General features: G+C 37.8%; 1 protein-coding gene across 2 annotated transcripts in view; it reads right to left on the bottom strand.

The window, feature by feature from the left end:
* Apaf1 (apoptotic peptidase activating factor 1) overlaps positions 1–22,616 on the bottom strand; it is an 80,878-nt gene that overhangs the window by 38,507 nt on the left and 19,755 nt on the right. For both annotated transcript variants that reach the window (XM_010629145.2, XM_010629144.2), the window contains exons 6-16: positions 19,661–19,773; positions 19,429–19,560; positions 17,250–17,488; positions 16,726–16,893; positions 15,479–15,610; positions 11,697–11,810; positions 11,076–11,260; positions 9,353–9,479; positions 7,863–7,988; positions 6,006–6,137; positions 2,372–2,497 (exon numbers count right to left, since the gene is read on the bottom strand). In XM_010629145.2, the coding sequence (XP_010627447.1) occupies positions 2,372–2,497; positions 6,006–6,137; positions 7,863–7,988; positions 9,353–9,479; positions 11,076–11,260; positions 11,697–11,810; positions 15,479–15,610; positions 16,726–16,893; positions 17,250–17,488; positions 19,429–19,560; positions 19,661–19,773 (1,594 nt within the window). The remainder of the gene's footprint in view (positions 1–2,371; positions 2,498–6,005; positions 6,138–7,862; positions 7,989–9,352; positions 9,480–11,075; positions 11,261–11,696; positions 11,811–15,478; positions 15,611–16,725; positions 16,894–17,249; positions 17,489–19,428; positions 19,561–19,660; positions 19,774–22,616) is intronic.

The following is a 22,616-nucleotide window of genomic DNA, read 5'->3' as shown; positions in this document are numbered from 1 at the left end:
AAATGGGGAGGTGAGGAGGGGGTGAAGGGAGGGCAGGGACAAGGGGAAAAAAAATGAGAATCAAGACCTATTATGTAAAGGTACAGAACCCCAATGATGAATGTAACTGTACTGTTTTTGTACCAATAAACTCAATAAAAAGAAAAGAAAAAAAAATGCTCCCCAGAGCTGGGCATGGTGGGGCACACCTGTAATCCCAGCACTCGGGAGGCTGAGGCAGGAGGATCACCGTGAGTTCAAGACCAGCTTGAGCTACATAGTGAGTTCCAGGTCAGTCTCAACTACATAGTGAGACCCTGTCTCAAAAAAAGAAAGGCTGAATCTGTATAAATATAAGAAAAAGTAACACTTGACAGCAAATGCAAGGTTTAACAATGTGAAAGCTAGCTTAAGTCTACAAAGTAGAATTCTACCCTAGGGTTTCTAGGTGCCCTGAAATAATTTGTACAAAAAAAATAAATTATGCTCAGTCAGCAAAGAAAGATCAAAGACTCAACCACAGAGTAGCATCAAGGGAGTTTATCTTGCTCAGAAGTCACCTAGAAAAATTAACAAATCTCCATGAATAGAAATTCTAACAAACAAGATAGTATCCAGGAGGGTTCAAGTCTTTCTCTAGAAGAAGCACTGTATATGTTAAGGCTACTGAGTTTCTGTTTTGTGTACATTTCTTTACTGGGAACCTCAGCAAACACTCAACAGAAAGGTGACATGGTTTTTGAAGATCATTAACCTATAGTCAATTTTAGCAAAGAACACATAAAAGTGACTGAATTATACAGCACACATATTTATACATGGAAAATAAAGACAAACCAGTTTGTATCTACAGATATAGATTAACAGACTGACATAGATAAAGCTACGCATTGAGAACCACATAAATAGGTATTATAAGAGAATATTTCTTGAAAAATGCTTGCATAAAGTTCTCAGGATCATTTTTAAAATATGGCAATTTAGGGTCCGGGATCTAGCTCAGTGGTTCCAGCACGTGCTTTGCAAGCACAGGGACCCAAGTTCAATCCCTGGTTACCAAAAAAGCAAAAAACAAAAACAAACAAATAAAATATGGCAAGTTAATTGTAGCCAAAAATAATCCCACCAAAAGCTACAGGGACATATATTAAGACTATGAAACATATAAGGGACAGTAATTAAAGTAAGCACCAAAAGTTATCTTGCCCAGAAGAAACAACAAATGCATAAAAGAAATCAGGAGATGGCAGAATGATGGAAGGTGAAGAACCTTAGCCTGATGAGCCTGGGCTTCCTACAATTTATGATCCTAGCTGTGTTCCAGCTGAAAGTGGCAGGAGGAAAACAGCAGAAGAGGGTTATTCTACCTATGTACTTGGATCAGTAGAGATAGTCAATGCATCTTAGAAGACTGCTACCAGGGGACAACGGCCTGAACTAGTTCCAATAGCAAAGAACAGAAGAGACAGACCAAAAGACAAGAAGGTCAAAGATACTTTGTATTTATGACCAAAGAAAAAAAGAAAAACAGGACACAAGAGGGGCAGCAGATGCACGAATGAGAAAGTGAAATTTGGATTTTATTTCAGAAGTGAAGTAGGGATTTAAAGATGAAGGATGTAGGCTTTCTTAGGAACATAAATTTTAGGCCACATAAGCTTTGTTCCTTAAGTCTTGAGTTACTCCTCTATGTGGCTTCCCAAAACAGAAAAAGTCAAATGAAAGGCTAATAAATGATAAGTAAAAGCAGTCCTTTACAAACTTATCCACATATCTCAAAATACTCGAAGAATACATGTTTAAAACTGAAGAATTAAAATTACATGAATTTTAAACATTAGATTGTAAATCATTCACAATTACTAGGATGAGCAATTATGGGTACATTGAATACCCTACTGGAAATTGAAGCAGCAGCACTTTCTATGGAAAAGTGAAAACACTATTGTAGTTTGGATCCTGACTATCCCCAAAGGCCATGTGTTGACGCCTGGTTCCCTGCCTGTGGCACCATTAGGAGATGGGTGAAGATTCCTGAGGCAAGACCTAGAGGAAGGAAGTGAGGTTACTGGGCATGTGCCCTCGGGGGTTACTGGGATGCTGGCCCCTTCCAGTCCCTTGCTGCTTCCCCACCACACCATGAGGTGAGCAGATTTGCTCTACTACACATCCCAGTCTCACCACAGGCACACAGGTGACAGGGCTGAGCAACCATAAACAGAAACCGCTGAAACTGTGAGCCAAGATAAACCTTTCATCCTTACAAGATGCTCATCTCAAGTACTTTTTCAGTGACAAAAACAACGGACACAAACAGAAACCTACTTCGATAACCAAATCCTAAAACTTCCCATAAAATTATATCCCATTTTAATAATGTACAAATGCTTACCTTTAATGTTCCATCAGCTGAACAACTAGCCAAAACCTCATCATCTGGGGAAAACCTGCAGTGATTAACTGAATTCGTGTGGCCAAACATAGTATTTCGACATTCTTTTTGATTCAAGTCCCATAGCTATTTGAAAAAGATAAAAAGATACATTAAAAAAACTGATACTAAATAAGGAAAAGTCAGAAATCATAGCAATCTCTTCCTCCCCTTTCAATTAATATCTTTTGGTTGAAGAACTATCTTCAATTCACAGTAACACAAAGGTGTCAAATACAAAGATAAATTTGTGATTAACCAGGCTGCCTTTAGATCAACATCTAAATCTACAGAGAATTGAAGGTTCACATAGGCTTTTTACTCTAATTTCTAAATAACTACACAATTACTACTTGTAGTTTAGAACATTAAGATTTTACTCAACTACAAAAAGCTACAATAAGTAATATGTGATATAAATTGCCCTCTTTTTTTTAAATGCTAGGTTGTAAATATGGTCTTTTCTAAGATTCTGCAAACCTTGAGACTACAAAGTAGGCAAAAGCTATTAATGCTCTAAAAGATGATTCACCAAATTCGAAGTATAATATAGGAACTATAATAAGCAACTCAAACAACACTTCCAGGAAACAATCAAATCCAGAATGTGATTATTCCAAAAACAGGTAACTGAAACCAATGGGGTAAGAGAGGGAAGAAAATCCAGGTGTGGTGGCACAGGCCTGGAATCCCAGCACTCTAGGAGGCTGAGACAGAAGTATCACAAGTTGGAGACCAGCCTAGGCAATTTAGCAATTAGCGATTTAGTGATAACTTGTCTCAAAAAATGGGGAGGCTCAGGGCAAAGGCCTTGGGTTCAATCTCCAGTAAAACACACACACACACACACACACACACACACAAAATAAATAAATAATAATAATAATAATAATAATAAAAAAATTAAAAAATAATCAGAAGAAAAAGAAATGGGAACTTTTATAGACTAAAAGAGACTTAAGAGACAAAATGAACAAGTGCCAAGTGTCAAGTTTGTTGGGATTCTGATTCCAATAAATCTGTTAGAAAGACATGTTTTGAGGCTACAGGGAAAAGTAAACACAGACCAGGCATACAACAAACTACAGTTTATTGTTAGATGATAGCATGACACATTTAGGAGCTTTAAGATGTACTCAGATGGAGTTTGCATGAAATGGTTGCTGTAAAATGCTCCAGCCCAAAATGGGGGAAAGGAATGATAAAACAGGACTGGAAATATCCGGCTTTATATATAATCTGTTGGAGCTAGAGCTACCATAGGGGTTATTGTATTCTCTCCTTTTGAAGATATTTGCAAATATAAAAAATGTATTCAAAAAGAGTTATAGTCATCTCTGGCGATTTATACTAATTACATAAGCCCAGGAAAAGAAGTCATTTATCACCAAAAGTAGAAATTCTTTTGAAATGATCAGTAAATGAGATAACTCCTACTCAAATCTATCTCCATCCTTGGTTCCTTGATCCTAGCCCCAGTAAATGCAATTCTTCAAAGCCAGTCCGGTGGCTCACGCCTGTAATCCCAGCATTAGGGAGGTTGAGCCAAGGGGATCACAACATTGGCTACACAGTGACTTTAAGGCCAGCCTGAACTAAACAGCAAGACACTGTCCCCAAAAATAAAATAAAAGCAATTCTTCAGATAAGGCAAGCTAAGAGATAGCTTCAGATTTACATATTTTTCACTGGATTCTCAGCTCAAGAAATCATAAGTAGAGCATTTTAATAGTCCTTATGGTGATGCAGGTGTGGTATAATAGAACTTAAAATAAAACTTGCCCTTAATTAAAACTGTTTACTAACCAAAACCCCCTCCCACATGGTGGAGGTTTTTATCCATATTTAAGAAGGGGTAACCAAAACTTCCTTTAAAAAAGTAACATCAAAAAGTAGACATGGACTGGGTATAGTGGAGCACACCTGTAATCCCAGCACTCATGAGGCTGAGGCAGGAGGATTATGGGTTTGAGGCTAGCCAAAGGCAATTTAGCAAGACCATGTCTCAAAATAAAAAAGGAGCTCAGGGGGTAGAAGGACCTAGGTTCAGTTAACAATACCACACACACACACACACACACACACACACACACACACAGAGAGACAGAGAGAGAGAGAGAGAGAGAGAGAGACAGAGACAGAGAGACAGACACACAGACACATACACACACAGTCATAAGGTACAATAGACTTCTTTTTAGAGTTAGATTTATTCAAATAGGGCAAAGATTTCTAAGTAAAAGTGAGCTATAGCTGTGAAATAATTTTATGTTAGTACAATTAATCTGCAATCTTGGTGCAATAGTGTTTGTAAATTCCATATTGTAGGGCCCTGGGGAGTCTACACTAGGCCTGCAAGGTCTTTTGGTGGACAGGGGGTGGGGGTAGAGTAGAGAACGTAGGCCTGTGCTGCTACTTGAACCAGAACAACAGGCTTCCTACAGTTTAGACACTGAGATACCATGCGATTTTTTCTTTCAGAGAAAAATAAGAGTTTGGCTTCTTAAAAGAGGGAAGGCAGGGCCGGGGATTAAGCTCAGCGGTTTGGTGGCCTGCCTTGCAAGCACAAGGACCTGAGTTCAATCCTCGGTACCAAAAAAAAACAAACAAACAAACAAAAGAGGGAAGGCAATTTTCAGTAAATGCCTCAATATTTTCTTCAAATTTTGAAATAGTTTATTTAATTGTCAAAATACAGAGTCTATGAGGCTTTACAATCTGAAATTATTTATTTACCTATCCCTCCTAAGAATATGATTTTCCATTGCAAAGATGGTATGACAGGCGCAAAGTCCCAAGTTCATCCCCAATACCAAAAATAAAATAAAAATTTAAAAATCAAGACAAAAAAATTTTTCAAAAGAAATTAGCAAATCTTTCTAAGATTTAATCTAGCTACCTTCGTCTTAAAGGAAAAAAAAAGATACAATTTTTTTATAATCCATGATTACAATCATCAGCAAATATTTGTAGGATGAAAAGTTTTCTTTTCTTTTCTTTTTTTTTTTTCTAACAGTACTTCCCTCCCTTCCCTTTCTAGTAACACAAACTTCCTTTTGAATTAGTGTCTGGTTATGATTCAAATACACTGACCCCAACCCATTTGTCCCACCTTTATATGGCTAAACGTGTGAGCCTTTGACAATTCAAGGATCCATCCTACTGGTCACTGGGGTTACACAGAAATGAGCATGAAGCCATGAGAGAACAGGACTCCTGTCCAAAACAGATGTGTGGATGGGGTTGTGATTCTGCTCAGTCATAGTGCACGATGCTTCCACCCAAAATTTTAAAAACCATAAAAAAGAAAATAAAATCAGGTGTATGGGATCTGGGACAGGGAGGGAGGTGGAACCCTAGAACAAAGGTCAAGCATCTGAAATCAACGATGCTTGAATTCAAATTCACGTCCCTTCTAGACTCTTCAGTTATGTGAGCTACTACTCTTTTCTTCATGGGAAGGAGAACTTAAGTTAGTATGGAAGATTCTAACACTGCAGCAAAAAAAATAAAAGCCCTAATAATACATGAGAAAATGAAGGGAGATTTTCTGATGTCCCTTTGAATCCACATAGTCCTCAATATCCACACTTACTTTGAGGAAAAAGTCATTTGACGCAGTGGCTAAGAGAAGGTTTTGACTGTTGTTGGTGAAACAGCAGCAATTGATCTGCTCTGAGTGCTCATCATAGGCATGGACAAGTTCCCCAGTCACAGAATTCCAAATCTGAAAAGAGTAAAGAAGACAAAATCACAAATATCCATTGCAGACATGATGCTAATGAACATCCCTCCTTCTCTAAGACACAGTAATATTTTGCCTCAGTGTTTTTCAAAAATCAACTTGTAAGCCTATATGTGTGTACCCACAGTGTGAAAGGAACCTGTGAGGCTTCCCCATGGTCATCAGGATGACAGCAGCAAAGAGATAAGAAGGAGACAGCATGATGGACTGAGTCCAGGACCTGGCTCTGCCATTTATGATTTGTGCATCTGCCATAATGCATTCCAGGCTCCTCCTCTTATACTCGTCCTGACCAACTCAACACATCAAGTAGCAGCACTTGTCTGGCATGCAGGAGGCCCAGGGCTCAATCCACAGGACCACTAATAACAACAACAAGTAGTAATGGTAATAAAAATAAAGACAGATTGCTTAGTGAAAATAAACAATATATGCCACCACCTGCCTCACAAGCACAAGGTCCTGAGTTTAAACCCTGGTACCACAAAAAGAGAATAAACAATATAAGTAAGTGTGTAGTATAAATCCTCTCACAGTTAACCACCATTCTAGTTACCTTGTGGGACAACTAAGTTGTCTGTTCCATAAAACAACAAACAAAAGAAATAAATTACCTAATGAATCTTCCGCAGGACTCACTCTTCAGAGGGGCTCAAACTCCCTGCTTTGGTAACCCCATGTATCTTCCCCCAGCTCTTATTAGAATCCTTGCAGATCCAAAGAGTTTATCTCATTTTGAAGATCTTTAATGAATATTTCTGTCTCATTTTATATTTTGAATTCTAACAAAATAGGTGCTCAGCATTATTTCCTTTTTGCCATAAACTCTTGACTTTGGAACTGCCCCACACCACCAACTGGATCCAAGTCCAACTCAGAAGAGTCTAGAGGAAGTTATTGCTTGGCTAGAAAGCCACCAAGGCTCTCTCAAAAAGTAAGTTTTTGCCACAGTCTCAGTTTTAGTGTGGACATTCCCTCTTCCTCTTCAATTAGTGGCAATACCAAAAAATCTCCTAAGCCAACTTTTGCCCATACCACTTAGCCAGATTCAGTATTCCACAACTCCCCTGAAAAAAGCCCGAAGCGAGGCCTTGCCTCCATTATCAGTGACAAAGAACCCCCGAGGTCCTCAGTTTTTCTTAAATTCCACATTAGTTTTTCTTTTGTTCCATAAAAGCTAAATTTAGGCTCAGAAGAGGATAATTAACAAAGATAAAAATTACCCTCTTTATTTGTTGTTTACTTTTTAGACCAGTAACCTATTAGTCTTGTACATCCATCTGGTTTTGTACTGAATACATGAACCAGTTCATAAAGGTTAAAAGAGTTAGGTTGCATTTCACAAACTACATATTTTCCAACAAGCATTGGCTTTCAGACAATAATTCTGTGCAGCCTTGCTTCTAATCACAATGCACTCAAAGATTTCAACTGATATTTAGCCCACAGACCTATCTACTAATGGCAGGCAAATCCATTAACTGTAATTACTTTTCCCTACTGCCTGGTAAATAACTCAAGCTGATCAACCTAATAATTTCTGCTGGTGCTTAAAAATAAAGAATTTTTAGACAGTGTCAATTTACAATGCATCCAGATAGTAAACCCACAAGCAAGGATCCTTTAACCCTAATTACTCTAATCTCTCTGACAGGGAAAAAGTGAATTCTGTAGTGATTACAACTCAAGAGGAAAATACTTTCCTACCTTCACTTTTTTATCCACTGAGCAAGTTGCTATAAATCTGTCATCTGTGGAGAATGCACAACAAAGCACTTCATCCTCATGAGCCTTGATTTCCAGAAGCTTCTCTCCTGTCTCAGCTTTGAACACCTGCATAGACAACAATAAAATCCTTTTGCTATAAACCACTTAACTGAGGGTTATCACTAAATAAAAGTCTTTAAAGGAACTTATCCAAAAGTATATTTAAAAAAACATCTTAATCATTTTTATTTTGTAAAACAGAAATGCACCTTAGCAAAAATCATTCAAAAATTAGAAATTTAGGGCCGGGAATGTAGCTCAGTGGTGCTGTGCCTGCCTGCCAAGCACAAGGTCCTGAATTCAATCTCTGGTACCAAAAAAAAGAAATTAGAAATTCTACCATAATTTATAAGTCATAGCATAGAGAGCTATCAATTGTTAAATGAGTGAGCAGCAGCACATAACAGTGGCAGAATATAACTTCAGCTTATCGAGACTATCTTGGAAAATTCTCAATAATCAACTAAAAACCACTTAATTCAAAGTGCTTTCTTTCTGGGACTTTTTTCAAAAGCTGAAATTACTAAAATTTGTAATCAGGTACCATAGAAGTAGGGTATGAAGTTATAATCTTGGAAAGACTAAAATTATTCTAAATATAAGATTTTAACTAATTTGATCCTCTTTCCTTCAAAATCAACAGGAAACCAGGTATGGTGGTACATGCTTGTAATTCCAGCTATTTGAGAGGCCAAGGCAGGAGGATCAGAAGTTTCAGGGCAAACTTGGCAAGTAAAGAGCTTGTCTCAAAATACAAATTTTTTTAAAAGGCAAAGATTGGAGGTTGAGGCAGAATGATCCCAAGTTCAAGCTCAGTCTAGGCAACTTGGCGATTTAAAAAACAATGTCTCAAAATTAAAAAGAAATAAAAGAACTAGGAATGTGGTAGAGTGCTGGCCTTGTGTACACGAGGCCTGGGTTCAATCTTCAATATTGCAAAGAAGAAGAAAAAAAAAAAAGAAACGACTGAAAAATAAAAAGAGCACTCACTCATTTTCTGAAAACAAAGGAAAAGTTAGAAGAAAATATTTAAAGCATTTTTGGAAATAATCTCATCCAATTCTTATTTACAGTTCAATATATATGTCTAAGCCTTCGATAAAGTATTTTATTTAACCCCAACCTTTCCATGACAGGCCTATCTACTGTGCTACAAAGTAATTCTCTTAACAATTATCTCCTCATTACCCTTCACTGGCAAATGAATAGCAGGTAACTGACTGGAGGGAGAAAGGCTCTTTGTCACTCAGAGTTCAGAATATGAAACATATATCTTTAAAATCTCTAGAGAAAGCTGTCATAAAATGTTCAAAAGATTCAGATTTCTCTACTAACATGCAATTTTCTTCCATCTTGGGGTTTAAACATATTCTAATCTATACAGGACTGGGTAAAAATCTCTGAATTTTTCCTCAATAAAATTGTTTTACCTGTAAGGTTTTATCAGCTCCACAAGAAGCTATTCTTTGGCCATCCTCAGAAAAGCACGCATGGTAAACAGCATCTGTATGGGGGCGGACAACTAAGCGAGAGAGGTTCTTGATGGTTTTTTTATTTCTAAATACAAGGAAAAAATAAACAAAAAATCCAGTAGGTTAGAATAAAAGTAACTACTTTCTTTCAGTAACAAACTATCTTTTAACATGGTTATATTCCCCCAAATACAAAATTTTTTAATTACTATCCAAAATACAAAATTTTTTAATTACTATCCACGGTGAAAAATACAGTCATGAATGGCTATGAAAGAATGTCACAGGCTGAAATGCGACTGATGCAATGACAGAAAATGAAGAGCAAGAAAGAGTAAAAATAACAAACTCAGTAATTCATAAAGGAACAAAAACCAGACTATGTTCCGCTGAGCAAACCAATACTCAGATTCCATTTTAGCCCCTAACTAAAACAGGTGATCTATCTCCCAGAAATTTCTACTGAAAGCAAGCACAAGGGCCAGGCCAAATGCGTAGTGCTATTTTTAGTAACGGTGATATTTATTAAGCACTTCCTATGGACTGGCTACTGTCCTCAGCGCCATGTGCATGTCTCTGTACACACACCAAGCCTTTTAATCCTCACAGCAGTGCTGTGGAACAGGGCACCTGGCGAGAGAAGCTGAACTACTGTCCCCTAAAGATACACAGCTAAGCATGGGCAGAGCTGGAATTCAATCCCAGGAAATTTAGAGCCAGTCTTATTTTAACCTAGACTGTTCTCTACCAAAGAACATGATGATTACAGGAGAAAAAACAAGTAGATAACCACAATAAAGGTGACAAGTGATATGAAATAAACAAGGAGTACCTGCTCTAGAATACCAGCATATATAACCTAGTTTCAGCAGGTTAGGAGAACTGCTTCACTTAGCAACAGTAAAACCTTGGCTTTCGCTTAGTGGAAGGGAAACCTCCACCTTCAAAGAAAATATTAAAGAGTGGTGAACTCTTAGAAATAGAGAGGTGGGGGAAAGAGGAAGTCTCTGACTTCATTTTGTATCTAATTTTTTAAATCAGAAAATGTGTAAAATAAAAATAAAATCAACAAAAATTAAAATTACACTGGAGCTAAACAAACTGTTAAAACCTTTTCGGATATCACCTTCTTCATGAGACCGCCCTAAATTCCTCACTTATCTAAATTCAGTACTTACCAGTTCTATCTCTATTCTATACATGCTTTTGTTCCACTTATCACATTACATTATAATCATTTGCTTAAATAGCTACATCATTCAGTCCCAGGTCAGCCTGGAATACACAGCAAGACCCTGTCCCCAACAAACAAAACCAAAAAAAAAAAAAAAAACCCATGAAGCTACTAGGTTCTAGCACAGACTCACATCCAGGTCAGTGGCTCCAAAGCCCACGCCCTTCATCACTATGCAGTACTAGGTTGCAGGAAGTCAAGCATTTGGTATGAATACTTAGGAGGACTTGTCAAAGTGCCTTCTAATAAGGTGCCTATGGACTTGGAAGATATAATCATTTTTTTCCTATGCTTACTTCTCTGGAACTTTTCATTAAGAAGATTTATTAAAAGTTCCAGCCCTTTCCAAAGCAGTTAAATCTTCCTGGAGTGAACTTATTCACTACTTGAAAAATAATGACATAGTTAGCGCTCCACTCCCTTTGGTTTCTCTCCAAACCTACTTACATCCACTCCAGGTAAAGCATCCCGTTATCGACCTCCTGCTTGGCCTGCAGTTTTGCTTGCTGATAAACTTCTGAAGTTTCCGGTTCACAGAGCCCCAGTTGTACAATATTAGGAAATGGCTGTCGTCCAAGAAGGTGTCCATTTAAAGATAAAAACTCCTGAAAATTCTCACAGACTGCGCAATCCTATGAATAAACTGAAAACTCTTAGAAATATAACCAGAGCCATGATCTGACATTTTTCTGTTTCTGTGATCTTGCAACTTTAAAAACTTAAATGAGACATTCTCTATATGAACTAAAATTTAACAGCCAACCGTAAGATAACAAATATATAGTGATCTTTTTCTGACTTTTAAACACAGGGTAAAAATCTTATTATCAAACACATTTCTTAATGCTTTTTTTTAAACCACCAAAAACCTTACCTTCCCAACTTTCAAATTTCAATCATACCTACATTCCCAGTTGGATAGGAAGCAAATTAATTAAAATAATCAAAGTAAAAGCAAGGAAATTATTTCTACTCGACCCTTCTATTCTGTTCATGCTCACCATTAAACTATAATTAGAGGTCAAAATTAGGCATCTTTTAAGCATTACTTTTCATACTAATTTATACCTTTTCATCCAGTATATGCCTGTATTCCACAAATTCATGAATCAGATGAGCAGGGCCTACAAGTTCTGTTTTTGCTTTAATCCAATCCAGGGAAAACATTAAAGCGCAAAGTTCCTTTAAGAAAAAAAAAAAAAAGCAAAATCAGCAACACTATTAAAAGACCAAAGAGGGCCGGGGATTTAGCTCAGTGGCACCATGCCTGCCTTGCAAGTACAAGGTCCTGAGTTCGATCCCCAGTATGGGGTGGAGGGTAGGGCAACAAAGTACAACCAAAAGACTAAAGAATTTAAGTATAACACCATTATCATAACCCATGACTAAGAGAAACTCAGCAAATCTCTAGAATTAGGATGACAAGGATACTAGTGAAAAAGAATATATCATCCTTCAACTCAAAATAAATTATGGCCACATTAAAGATTTTAAAATAAAATACAAAACTCTAAAACATACTAAGAGATATGGCTAAATCACTTTTATTTCCCTGAGGTGAAGGAAATCTTCATAATCAAGATGCCAAGCAAAATATCCAAAAAGTTAAAAGGTATATTTAATTACATAAAAATTCAAATTTTCAATATAGTAGAAAGAAACACAAATTTAAGACCAAAAATAAATCAGGAAAAAAATTACTTACATCATAAATAATAAATAGGACTTAATATTATTCTTTATAGAAAACTGTAGTAAAACAATAAAAAGAAAATAAATAAGTATCTCAACAGAAGAAAAGAGGTCAAGGCAAAGGATGAAAGCCAATTTACACAAAAACCCAGACACAGACACAGACACACAGACACACACATGAGAGCACCTTTCTGAAAGGTAGGGGGCAATCGGGATTCAGATTGAAACTGTAAAACCATTTGACCCAAAAATTCCACTTATAAAAATATACTCTATGGGCCAGACATAGTGGCGCAAGCCTGTAATCCCAACACTGGGGAGGCTGAAACAGGAGGATCACTGTGAGTTCAAGACCAGCCTGGGCTACCTAGTGAGTTCCAGGTCAGTCTCAACTACACAGTGAGACCCTATCTCAAAAAAAATACACACACACATTCTCTCTCTCTCTATGAAAAGGAACCAAATGAGTATAATTAAACAATCTATCAACCAACTGGCCAACTGTACTACAGTTATACAATGAAATAGCATGAGGCTTTAAAAATTATCTCACTCCGGCCGGGGATTTAGCTCAGTGGTTCCACCACCTGCCTCGCAAGTTCAAGGGCCCAAATTTGATCCCCAGTACCAAAAAAAAAAAAAAAAAATCATCTCACTCTTTAAAACAACATGAAAAAATGACAAATGGTAAAAATCAGCCTGTGTGGTGGTACACACCTGTTATCCCAGCACTCTGGGAAGATGAGGCAAGAAGATTGGAGCCCAGCCTGGGCAACCATGATATAGCAAGACCTCATTTCAAAACAAAAAAATCAAAAAGGGCTGAAGATGTAGCTCAGTGCAAAGGCCCTGGGTTCAATCCTCAGTACTGGGGTGAGGGGGCAGGAGAGAGGAAGAGGAGGGAAGAGGGGAAGGAGGAAAGGAAGAACAGGGGGAGGAAGGAAAGAGGAAGGAGAGAGGTGGCAAGGAAGAGAGAGAGAAAGCAGGCAGGCAGGCAGGCAATACATAAGATGCTATTTGTTAGATGCACTTTGAGGCCATAATTTTATGTGAAATAAATCAGACACATTTAAACATTGCATTGTTTCTTTTGTATGAAAAACCCAAAGGGTAAATAGGAGAAAAATGGAGGACAGATATTGGGAAGTAGTAGGAAGAACATGTTCAAGTGGGAAGGGGAACAGGGAAAGGAAAAGAAAGGGGATTAAAAGAGAATCAAAGGAAAAAAATGGAAACAAAGCTTTTGTAAATGAGGAGGGGATGAAGGGGTGAAGGGAGGGAAAAGGAATAGAAAAAAAAAGAGTTAAGATATGTCATGCACAAGTACAAATTCCCTTCGGTGAATATGATCATTATGCATGGCAAATATGTACTATTAAAAAATTTTTTGGGCCAGGGATTTAGCTCAGTGGTTCTGGCAACTGCCTCGCAAGTAAAGGACCTGAGTTTGATCACTGGTACCAAAAGAAAAAAAAAAATCTTTTAAGTAAGATGCTATTTCTACAATGATCCCATTTAGTTGTTTTTGGTTTAAGCCTGAGGTGGGTAAACTACAGCTGCACACCCATAGTGTGTTTTCGGAGTGCTAACTCCTGAATTTAGATATTGATCATTTTTTATAGACTGTAAGCCAAGTCTTATACACTATAATAAAAACAGGTACCTGTTTCTAAACAAAACTATTTACATTCATAAAATATATATACAACAAGTTTAAGTAGCAAAATAATATAGAAAACTATAAATAAAATCATTAGCAGTGGTTGTAATATTCATTTTCTTCTTTGTAGATGTTTGTCTACATTTTTTCAATTATAGTCATTATCTTTAAAATTAGAAAAAGTTCTAAGAAGAAACTGAATCCTGCTACACTAGAGCAAAAGCTTCAAAAATTTGCCTTGTGATTCCACGCTGCAAGTGATTCCACTTCTAAGAATCTTCCAAGGAAACAATACAGGTATAGAGATGAACAAGAATGCTCATTATAATGTCATAATGACCCAAAACTCAAAACCTAAATGGTCAATAATGAGAGTTTCAGTCACAGACATTTACTAAAATGCTATCACTTGGAAGCAGGTTATTAAATATCAATACATTTTGCTAGGTGGAAAAAAAACACAGGCTACAGTAACACATCAGTTTTCTAACCAAGATACAATATTTTTAAGTGTAGAAAAATTATTGAAAATATGTAGGGTTTTTCCAGAATGTTAACATTTTGAGTAGTTAGTAATTACCTTTTCTCCATCAATGTGAATTACACATTTACATAAATTCAGTATTTCCAATCAGATGTCTTAATAAGTATATCAGACTTAATATACTCAAGGTGAGTTCCTAACCTTCCCTTTTCCATCAAGGTGGGGAGAGGGGACTTGTTCTCCCAGACTCTCCCATTTTATTTCATAGCAACTTCATTCTTTCCACCCCACAAGCTCTGAGTCAACTTTGATTCTTCCCCATCATAACACATATCAAATCTATCAGGAACTTGTGATTTTACCCCATATTATCACTTTTTCTTTTTCTTCCATGCTTTGACATACCATAAATTTATTATCTGTCTTCACCAAGAATATAAGCTTAATGAGAGCAGACTTAGTGCCTATGCACTCATAATGTCTAATAATGAAGAACAATGCCAGTCAGTAACAACCACTCAGTAAAAATTCAATGAATATGTTCCCACCCTGATTCCTTTTAAAGCTTAAAAACAAATCCATAGTCCTCATAAAGGAAAGCTACTGATAAAAAGGAAATCGATTTTTACATGGTTCAGTTATAACAATTACTAAGAGATCTTTTAAATCACTACAGATTGAAAAAATATAAGCTATAACTATTTTTACTAATAAAAGAAGTATCTAATCATAGAACAAAACATGTTTATCAACGTGACACCAAAGCAAAATACAAAAAAAGTGTACAATATAACTACATAAAAGCTACATGTTCAGGCCAGGGATTTAGCTCAGTGGTTCTGCCGCTTGCCTTGCAAGCACAAGGTCCCAAGTTCAATCCCCAGTACCAAAAAAAAAAAAAAAAAGCTACACCTTCAATGCATCAGTAGCAAAAAAATTTAGTAGATAAATGAACTGCAACATATATGGAAAACCTAAGGATAAAAGGATATTTTAAACGTGCCAACTTACTTTGTGCATGTTAGCACTGGCCATGTGATAGGCCAGAAAGTTGTACCAATACATGCAGTCCTCCTGATCTGAGGACAGGGTGTGAGGCTGGTGATATCTCTGAAACTGAGTAATCATCTTCTTATGTAGATCCTAAAACCCAAATCACACATTTAAGAGGACAGAAACAAGCCTACATTCGTATCACAGTAACTCCAGCTTCCAAAGCTATTAAAAATGTATTCTCTCCACAATATGACACTTAATGATTACAACATAAAAAAAAAAGTAATACATTTACAGTAGAGGAACCAGCTAGATGCCACTTTAATGAAATAACCAACACGTACATTATGCCATCCCTGACCTGAATGAGACCCTGTGAGCAAACATCCAGCCTTCAAACAATAGGGAACTACTAAAAGAGCCATACTACTCTCAGTAAATAAGACAGAATATACAATGTCCCTGTGTGGAGAAGTCCAGCGATTTGTCTGCACACCTGCGCTGACCATCCTTGGACCCTCAGTCATAAACATTCCTTATGACCACGGCATATTCCCAAACCCTATATAAACTTAATTTCTCTCCCAGCTAGCTGCTAAAATCTCTAACTTGATGTCAGCCAATGCACACACAGACAAAATAAACTTGGCTCTTCCCAGCTAGCAGCTATCTGCCCCCAATTTCAGTTCTCTGTTCACAACTGGACAAAGTCACACAAAGTCTGTCTCCTAGTGGCCTCTCATACCCTGTTTATAACACAATACCCGTAAGACACACCAATACCAAGTACTCCCTGATCTGACACACTGAAGATGAGATCATTTCTGTAGTAAATCTTGTCAGATACGCATAACCTCAATCTAGTCAGGACAAAACCAAATCAGAGGACACTGTACAAAAAAATTGACTGGTACTGTTCAAAGGTAACTATGTCATGAAAGACAAAAAATAAGGAATTTTCACAGATTTGAGAAAACCAAGGCAAGTGGCAACTGGGGAAAGGAGTTCATGATATGCAACATGGACCCTGAACTGAATCTGGACAGTTTAAGGATACCAGTGGGCAAGCTAGAAAAATTTAGTTGTCAGTAGAGTATCAGTGGTAAACATTGGGCCACTTAATTATATCCTGTTATATAAGATGCTGACATTAGGGGGAGCTAGGTGACATGTTTACGCATTAAAAACTATACTGCTTTGTCACTTTTTTGTAAGCCTAAAACTATAAAGCATTTTTTAACAATGTATAGAGATGCAAGTACCTGAAGCTGGCTGCGATTCTTCTCTGTAAGAAAATCTACTTGAAGATCATGTAAATAATAACAAAATGATTTTCCATTCCGATCACAGAATAACAGAGACTTATTAACAAACTCTTGCAGTATGTCTTCAACGTCTTCAGTTTCCATGTCCCAGAGAATACATAACACCTAGGAATCATTTTAATCATTTAATGTGCCACAGAATTACAGTGAAAGAGTCTGAAGCCAGAACATTAATACACACACACACACACACTCTCAGAGCCCCCAAGAAGAACATCTCCATTTCCAAGAAGCCTATTTCTCACTCTAGAAAAGAAACAGAAAAATTGGATGCTTTTCTACTTTCCCTAGAACATGAGCTTGTGAGCTGATGAGACCACTTGCTGGGTTTACACTCCGCCCTCCACTCCCTCTCTCAGACCCACACTTTATCCATTATCTTCCTCAACAATGTCTCAGCACTAGGTCAAAGCTCACACGCCATAAATACCAACACTGAGACTTGCTGGTTCATCCCTTACCTTTGTAGGCACCTTAACATCCTTCTGAAGGATGGAAAGATCTGTGTAATAGTCTTTGATGTCTTCTCTGAGCATTTCAACACTTATTGACATGGCTTCATCCAGAGCCTCATAATCATAAGATGAAGATTTCCTAATTCTCTTAAACTGCTTATTCTGAAGCTGCCTGAGGTAGTACTCCCAACGGTTGGGAAAATCACGTAAAAGTGCACCAATTAAAGATACTACAAGAGGAGAACCTAAGAACAACAACAAAAAAAAAAACTGTGTTAATACTACCATATCTTAAAAATCTCCACTGGGTTAAGAAAACAAATAATTTAGTCTTTTTTTTTTTTTTTTGAGAATGGTCTCACTATGTAGTTCAGGCTGGTCTTGAACTCACTATATAGTCCAGGCTTGGGTGAACTACAAACATGCAGTGGTTGGGCCAGGGGTTTAGCTCAGTGGTTCTGCTGCCTGCCTTGCAAGCGCAAGGAGCAGAGTTCAATCCCCGGCACCAAAAATAAAAATAAAAAATAAAATAAAAAATAAAAATAAAAAATGCAGTGACCCTCCTGTGCTAGGATTACAGGCATGCACCACCACACCCGACCATTTTAGTTTTAAAAAACAATTTCCACTGCATATTACCCAAAATCTTAAATTATTTTTAACTGCTGGGTCTACTTCTAATTATGCTAATGAAATTATTAAAAATGAAGATTCCAGGCTGGGGGTGTAGCTCAATGGCACCATGCCTGCCTGGCAAACACAAGGTCCTGGGTTTCATCCCCAGTACCACAAAAAAAAAATTTAAAAAGAAAGATGAAAAGTGGAAAAGTAAATTAAGGTATTTCACAATATCATGTCACTGGTAAATTTTTTTCAAAAGGTATTTAACAATATGTAAAAATACTCAAGATATACAAGAAAGAATAAGAATCAAAACTATGTAAACTATTATAATCTCAACTTTGATTTAACTATATAAAATTCTTAATTTTGGTATGTGAAATAATTCTGCAAGTGAAGGCCGGCATGGTGGTACACACTAGTAATCTCATCTATTCGGAAGGCTGAGGCAGGAAGATCATAAGTTTTAAGGCTAGCCTTTGCAACTTAGCAAAATCCTTTCTCAAAATAAAATCAACACAAAGAGTTGGGAATATAGCCAATGCTCCCTGGGTTCAAGTCCCAGTACCAGTCTAAAAAAAAATCTGTAAGGCCGGAGATTTAGCTCAGTGATTCCACCGCCTGCCTCACAAGCGCAAGAACCCAAGTTCTTCTCCACCAAAAAAAAAAAAAAAAAAAAGCTACATATGAAACTAAAAGAACCATAAAAACTAAGAGTAAATATTTTCAAAAACATAGCAAAGGGCCAAAAGCTTCAATAGTTGAGATTTAAAAATAAATTTAATCTTTTTAATTTTTAGAAAAGAAAAAACATTTTTAAATACTTATATAACAAAAAGTGAGTCAAGAATGATTTCTTAAGTGCAAGTATACAATGAACGATTGTGGTATTATGATACCCATACTTTGGTTTCCACTGAAGGTTCCTGGCTCATACCTCCCTCGTCAGTACAGGCCACAGAAATGAGCTTCTCTTTCCCAAGGTGAGTCACAGAAACATTACCTGGCAACACCAACCCTTTATCGTCACGCTGCCCAAAAAGAAATCCTCTGACTTTGTCTGACAGGAAGTCACACAAACCCTGTTTCAGAAAGTGTCCCACCCCACACCCAAAGAAGAAATGAATGCTGAGGAGAGGCCCCAGAGCATCTGAGCACACAGGAGGCCTTGCTGAGTTCGCCAGCCTCAGACCACACTCCATGCAATCACCTTGGACCCAGTCATCCATGCTTCTCTCAGCCTAAACAGTCACCTCCCTTTGAAACCCAAAAGCTCAGAGTCAGAGACATTCTGATGGCTAGGCACATGGAGCTTTTCATTTGGGGAACAGAGGGGTTCTGGTGATTGACCCCAGAGCCTTCATGCTGAGCTACATCTCCAGCCCTTCCTTTAAAAATTTTTTTATTTTGAAACAGGGTCTCCCTAAGTTACCCAGGCTGGCCTCCTTCAAACACAAAATAAACATCGAAGGGCTAGATATTTAGCTCAGTGGCGCCACACAAGTGCAAGGTCCTGAGTTCAATCCCCGGTACCAAACAAATAAAATAAAATAAGCATCTATACCTTTGCATTCTTTTATAATACTATGAGCTTGTTCTGGCAAATCTGCTTTCTTCATATTAACAAAAAGAGATAAAATTTCAAGTCCTTTTTCTGTTCCGAGGCCGCTTTCTACAGGGACTACATATTTAGGACCTGCAACAAAAATCACAAGCCACAGGAACTAGGTATGCCATGTATTCAAATGCCCTTGAACTGAATAATTAATATCTTTAATTAAATTAATTATCCTTACCCATTACTGAATCTGTAACACTTTTATCTCTGGTTGTAAGAAGAATATGACACTGATTGTCAAAGGCTTTTAACACCCAAGGATCCCAAATATCATCCAAAATCAACAGAGACCTTAAAAACAAAGCATAATGAATCACTACTAATACTTATATTCATCTTCCTTTAAAAATAATCCTACCAGTGTTTTTTAAAATCTACCAAATAAAAGAATAAATGTTTAGTTTATGATTCTTCCTCCATTCTTTGCTACACTTCCTTTCCAAAAGTGGATTCAAGTGAGGGGGAAAAAGAATTCAACTTTCTTCACACAACAAATCAGAACATACTAAAATAACTCTTCTACGAAAAAGAAGAGAGGGCCGGGGATTTAGCTCAGTGGTTCCACTGCCTGCCTCAAGCACAGGGACCCGAGTTCGATCCCTGGTACCAAAAAAAAAGAGAGACTATACCATACAAGTGTTAGAAATTCATTCATCCAGACTTCACTTACTGAGTGCCTAAAGAGAACTATCCATGTAACAGAATGACCCAATTCAGTCCTGAAGCACCAAAACCAAACTAGAACTGATCTCATCAACATAAGAATAAATTATAGGGCCAGGGATTTAGTTCAGTGGTTCCGCCACCTGCCTCACAAGTGCAAGGACCCGAGTTCGATCCCCGGTACCAAAAATAAATAAATAAATAAATCACATACTTTCCTGTTTCATTTTGTTTTGTTTTGTGACAGGGTCTCACTACAATCCTCATAATGGTCCTCCTGCCTCAACCTCCTGAGCACTGTAATTACAGCAGACTCAGACTACATCAGGCTGACAATAAATTATACTAATAACGAAGCTACAGGGCCACATTTTACCTGTAACTCTAGCAATTTCAAATGTACCAACCTAAAAGTATACACTACCAAAAATATTACTTTCCATCTGGAATTCTAGTTTTTTTTCTATCCTTGAAATCAATTTGTTTATTCACAATAACAAAGAACTTTTATGTCAATTCCTCATTAACCTGTCTAAAATCTTTTAAAAACTCATCAGAATTAGAAAAAAAATACAACTAAACCTGAAGCATAATTGCACACTAGCACTTTTATCTAAATAGCACACTACTTCTGTGCCAGAAAAAAAAAAAAGATACATTCGCAGCTTGGAAAAACACAAATGCAGAAACTAAATGATACTGAGAAGGAAAAGACTGGCTTTAGAACTATGGCCTCCTGTACGTGGAAATGGCTGTAATACTTTCCTAAATAGAAGTTGCTTTTTTTCTGCAAAAGGAAGGAGGACTGAGGAGAAGATACTGGGCAATTAAAGAGGAAGCTGATAGAGGGGGTTAGCTGGTTAAATGATCAGATGATCTATATTATAGATCATGTTGTCTATCCACAGGGATAATCTGACTTCCTCTTTTCCTGTCTGGATGCCTTTATTTCCTTCTCTTGCCTACTGCTCTAAGACAGTGGTGGCAAACTATGGCGTGCATGTTATTGTGTTTTTCTTTTTAGACAAAATACGTTGGGGCCAGACATGTAGCTCAGTGTCTGCCTGGTAAGCACAAGGTCCTGAGTTCGATCTCTGGTACCAAAAAAAAAAAAAAAAGTTTTTTTAAAAAGCAAAAGATGTTAATGTAGGGTCATTTTTTCTAAACAAAAAACCTGTGTTCAGGTCTAAATGCAGTGTTGGCACTTCATGATGAATAAGTGGGTTCTGGGTGGCAATCTGGCACTTGGTCTCTAAAAGGTTTGCCATCACTGCTACTGCTCTAAGACTTCCAATAGGAGACTGAGTTTTAAAGCAGATATCCTCGTCTTGTTCCTGACCTCAGAGGAAATTAAATGGTTACCTTGCTGTTTCAGGCTTCTTGTGTCCCTATGTTGATGTTTATACATCTGACGGACCAGTTGCCTCTAGTGGCTTTAGTAAGAAAAGTTTGCCTTGCAGTGTGTCCTATAGTGTTGGTTAGGCAGGCGATGTTGACTTTGGCTCCATATGGGCACAACTGTGTGGCATCTACGTGGCTTCTTCAGCTGCAATCAGAATCAGCACTGCTGGTGGGGGTCTCAGAGACATAAGATGCTGCACCAGCTGGGATGTGGTGCTCTTAAGTGGGACAGATTCCCCAGCAGCTCTGGGCCTAGCATGCCCAGCTCCAAGTATGAGAGTTTCCACAGTCAAGTGGGAGGTAGGGCCACTCCACTCTGATAGGACCATTCAGGAAAGCACAGCAAACAGCAACAGAAACAGAGCGCCTGTCAGTTTCCAAGGGTGCACGGGAGGCCCAGGTGAGCAAGGGTCTGAATGAATGACAGAAGAGGCAGGGTACCTGGCAGGGTCTGAGGGCTAGTGGGGGGGAGCAACAGGGGGCCCAGAGGAGTTGCTCACCAGTGTCGAGGACTGCGGGGCTGCCTTCCTGTGGACTCACAGAGCCAAACTGCTCAGGGTAGGGTGCCCAGATGCTCCCTAAGGCCTCAGTGGGCTTAGCTGCGCAAGGCTGCTTCTCAGATTGTGGATGTGACTATATTCTTCTTAACACGAGCAGCAACTAAGCTGTGTCTTTTAGTTAATGAAAACTGAAATAGTGGATAACAGAGCCTTGCACAAAATTATGATAGTTATTGAATTATTGAAACACCAAATTCTCAAAATATACAGAAGAATCGCATGTATACCTCTAAAAACTATGACAACTAACAAAATGGTCCCAATGTTGGGTGTGATAGCACACACCTATAATCTCGGCACTTGGGAGACTGAGCCAAGAGGATACCTGTGAGTTCAAGGCCAGCCTGAACTACACAGTGAGACCATCTCAAAAAACAAAAACTAAAAGTAAAAATAATTTAAAAAAACAAAATGGGGCTGGGGATTTAGCTCAGCGGTTCGGTGGCCTGCCTTGCAAGTGCAAGGACCCGAGTTCTATCCCCAGTACCAAAAAAAAAAAAAAAACCAAAA

This window comes from Fukomys damarensis, unplaced genomic scaffold, assembly GCF_012274545.1.
Source record: "Fukomys damarensis isolate Sample0158 unplaced genomic scaffold, DMR_v1.0_HiC HiC_scaffold_15, whole genome shotgun sequence".
In the NCBI taxonomy this organism is placed as follows: Eukaryota; Metazoa; Chordata; class Mammalia; order Rodentia; family Bathyergidae; genus Fukomys; species Fukomys damarensis.
This window is presented reverse-complemented; position numbering and strand designations above follow the sequence as displayed.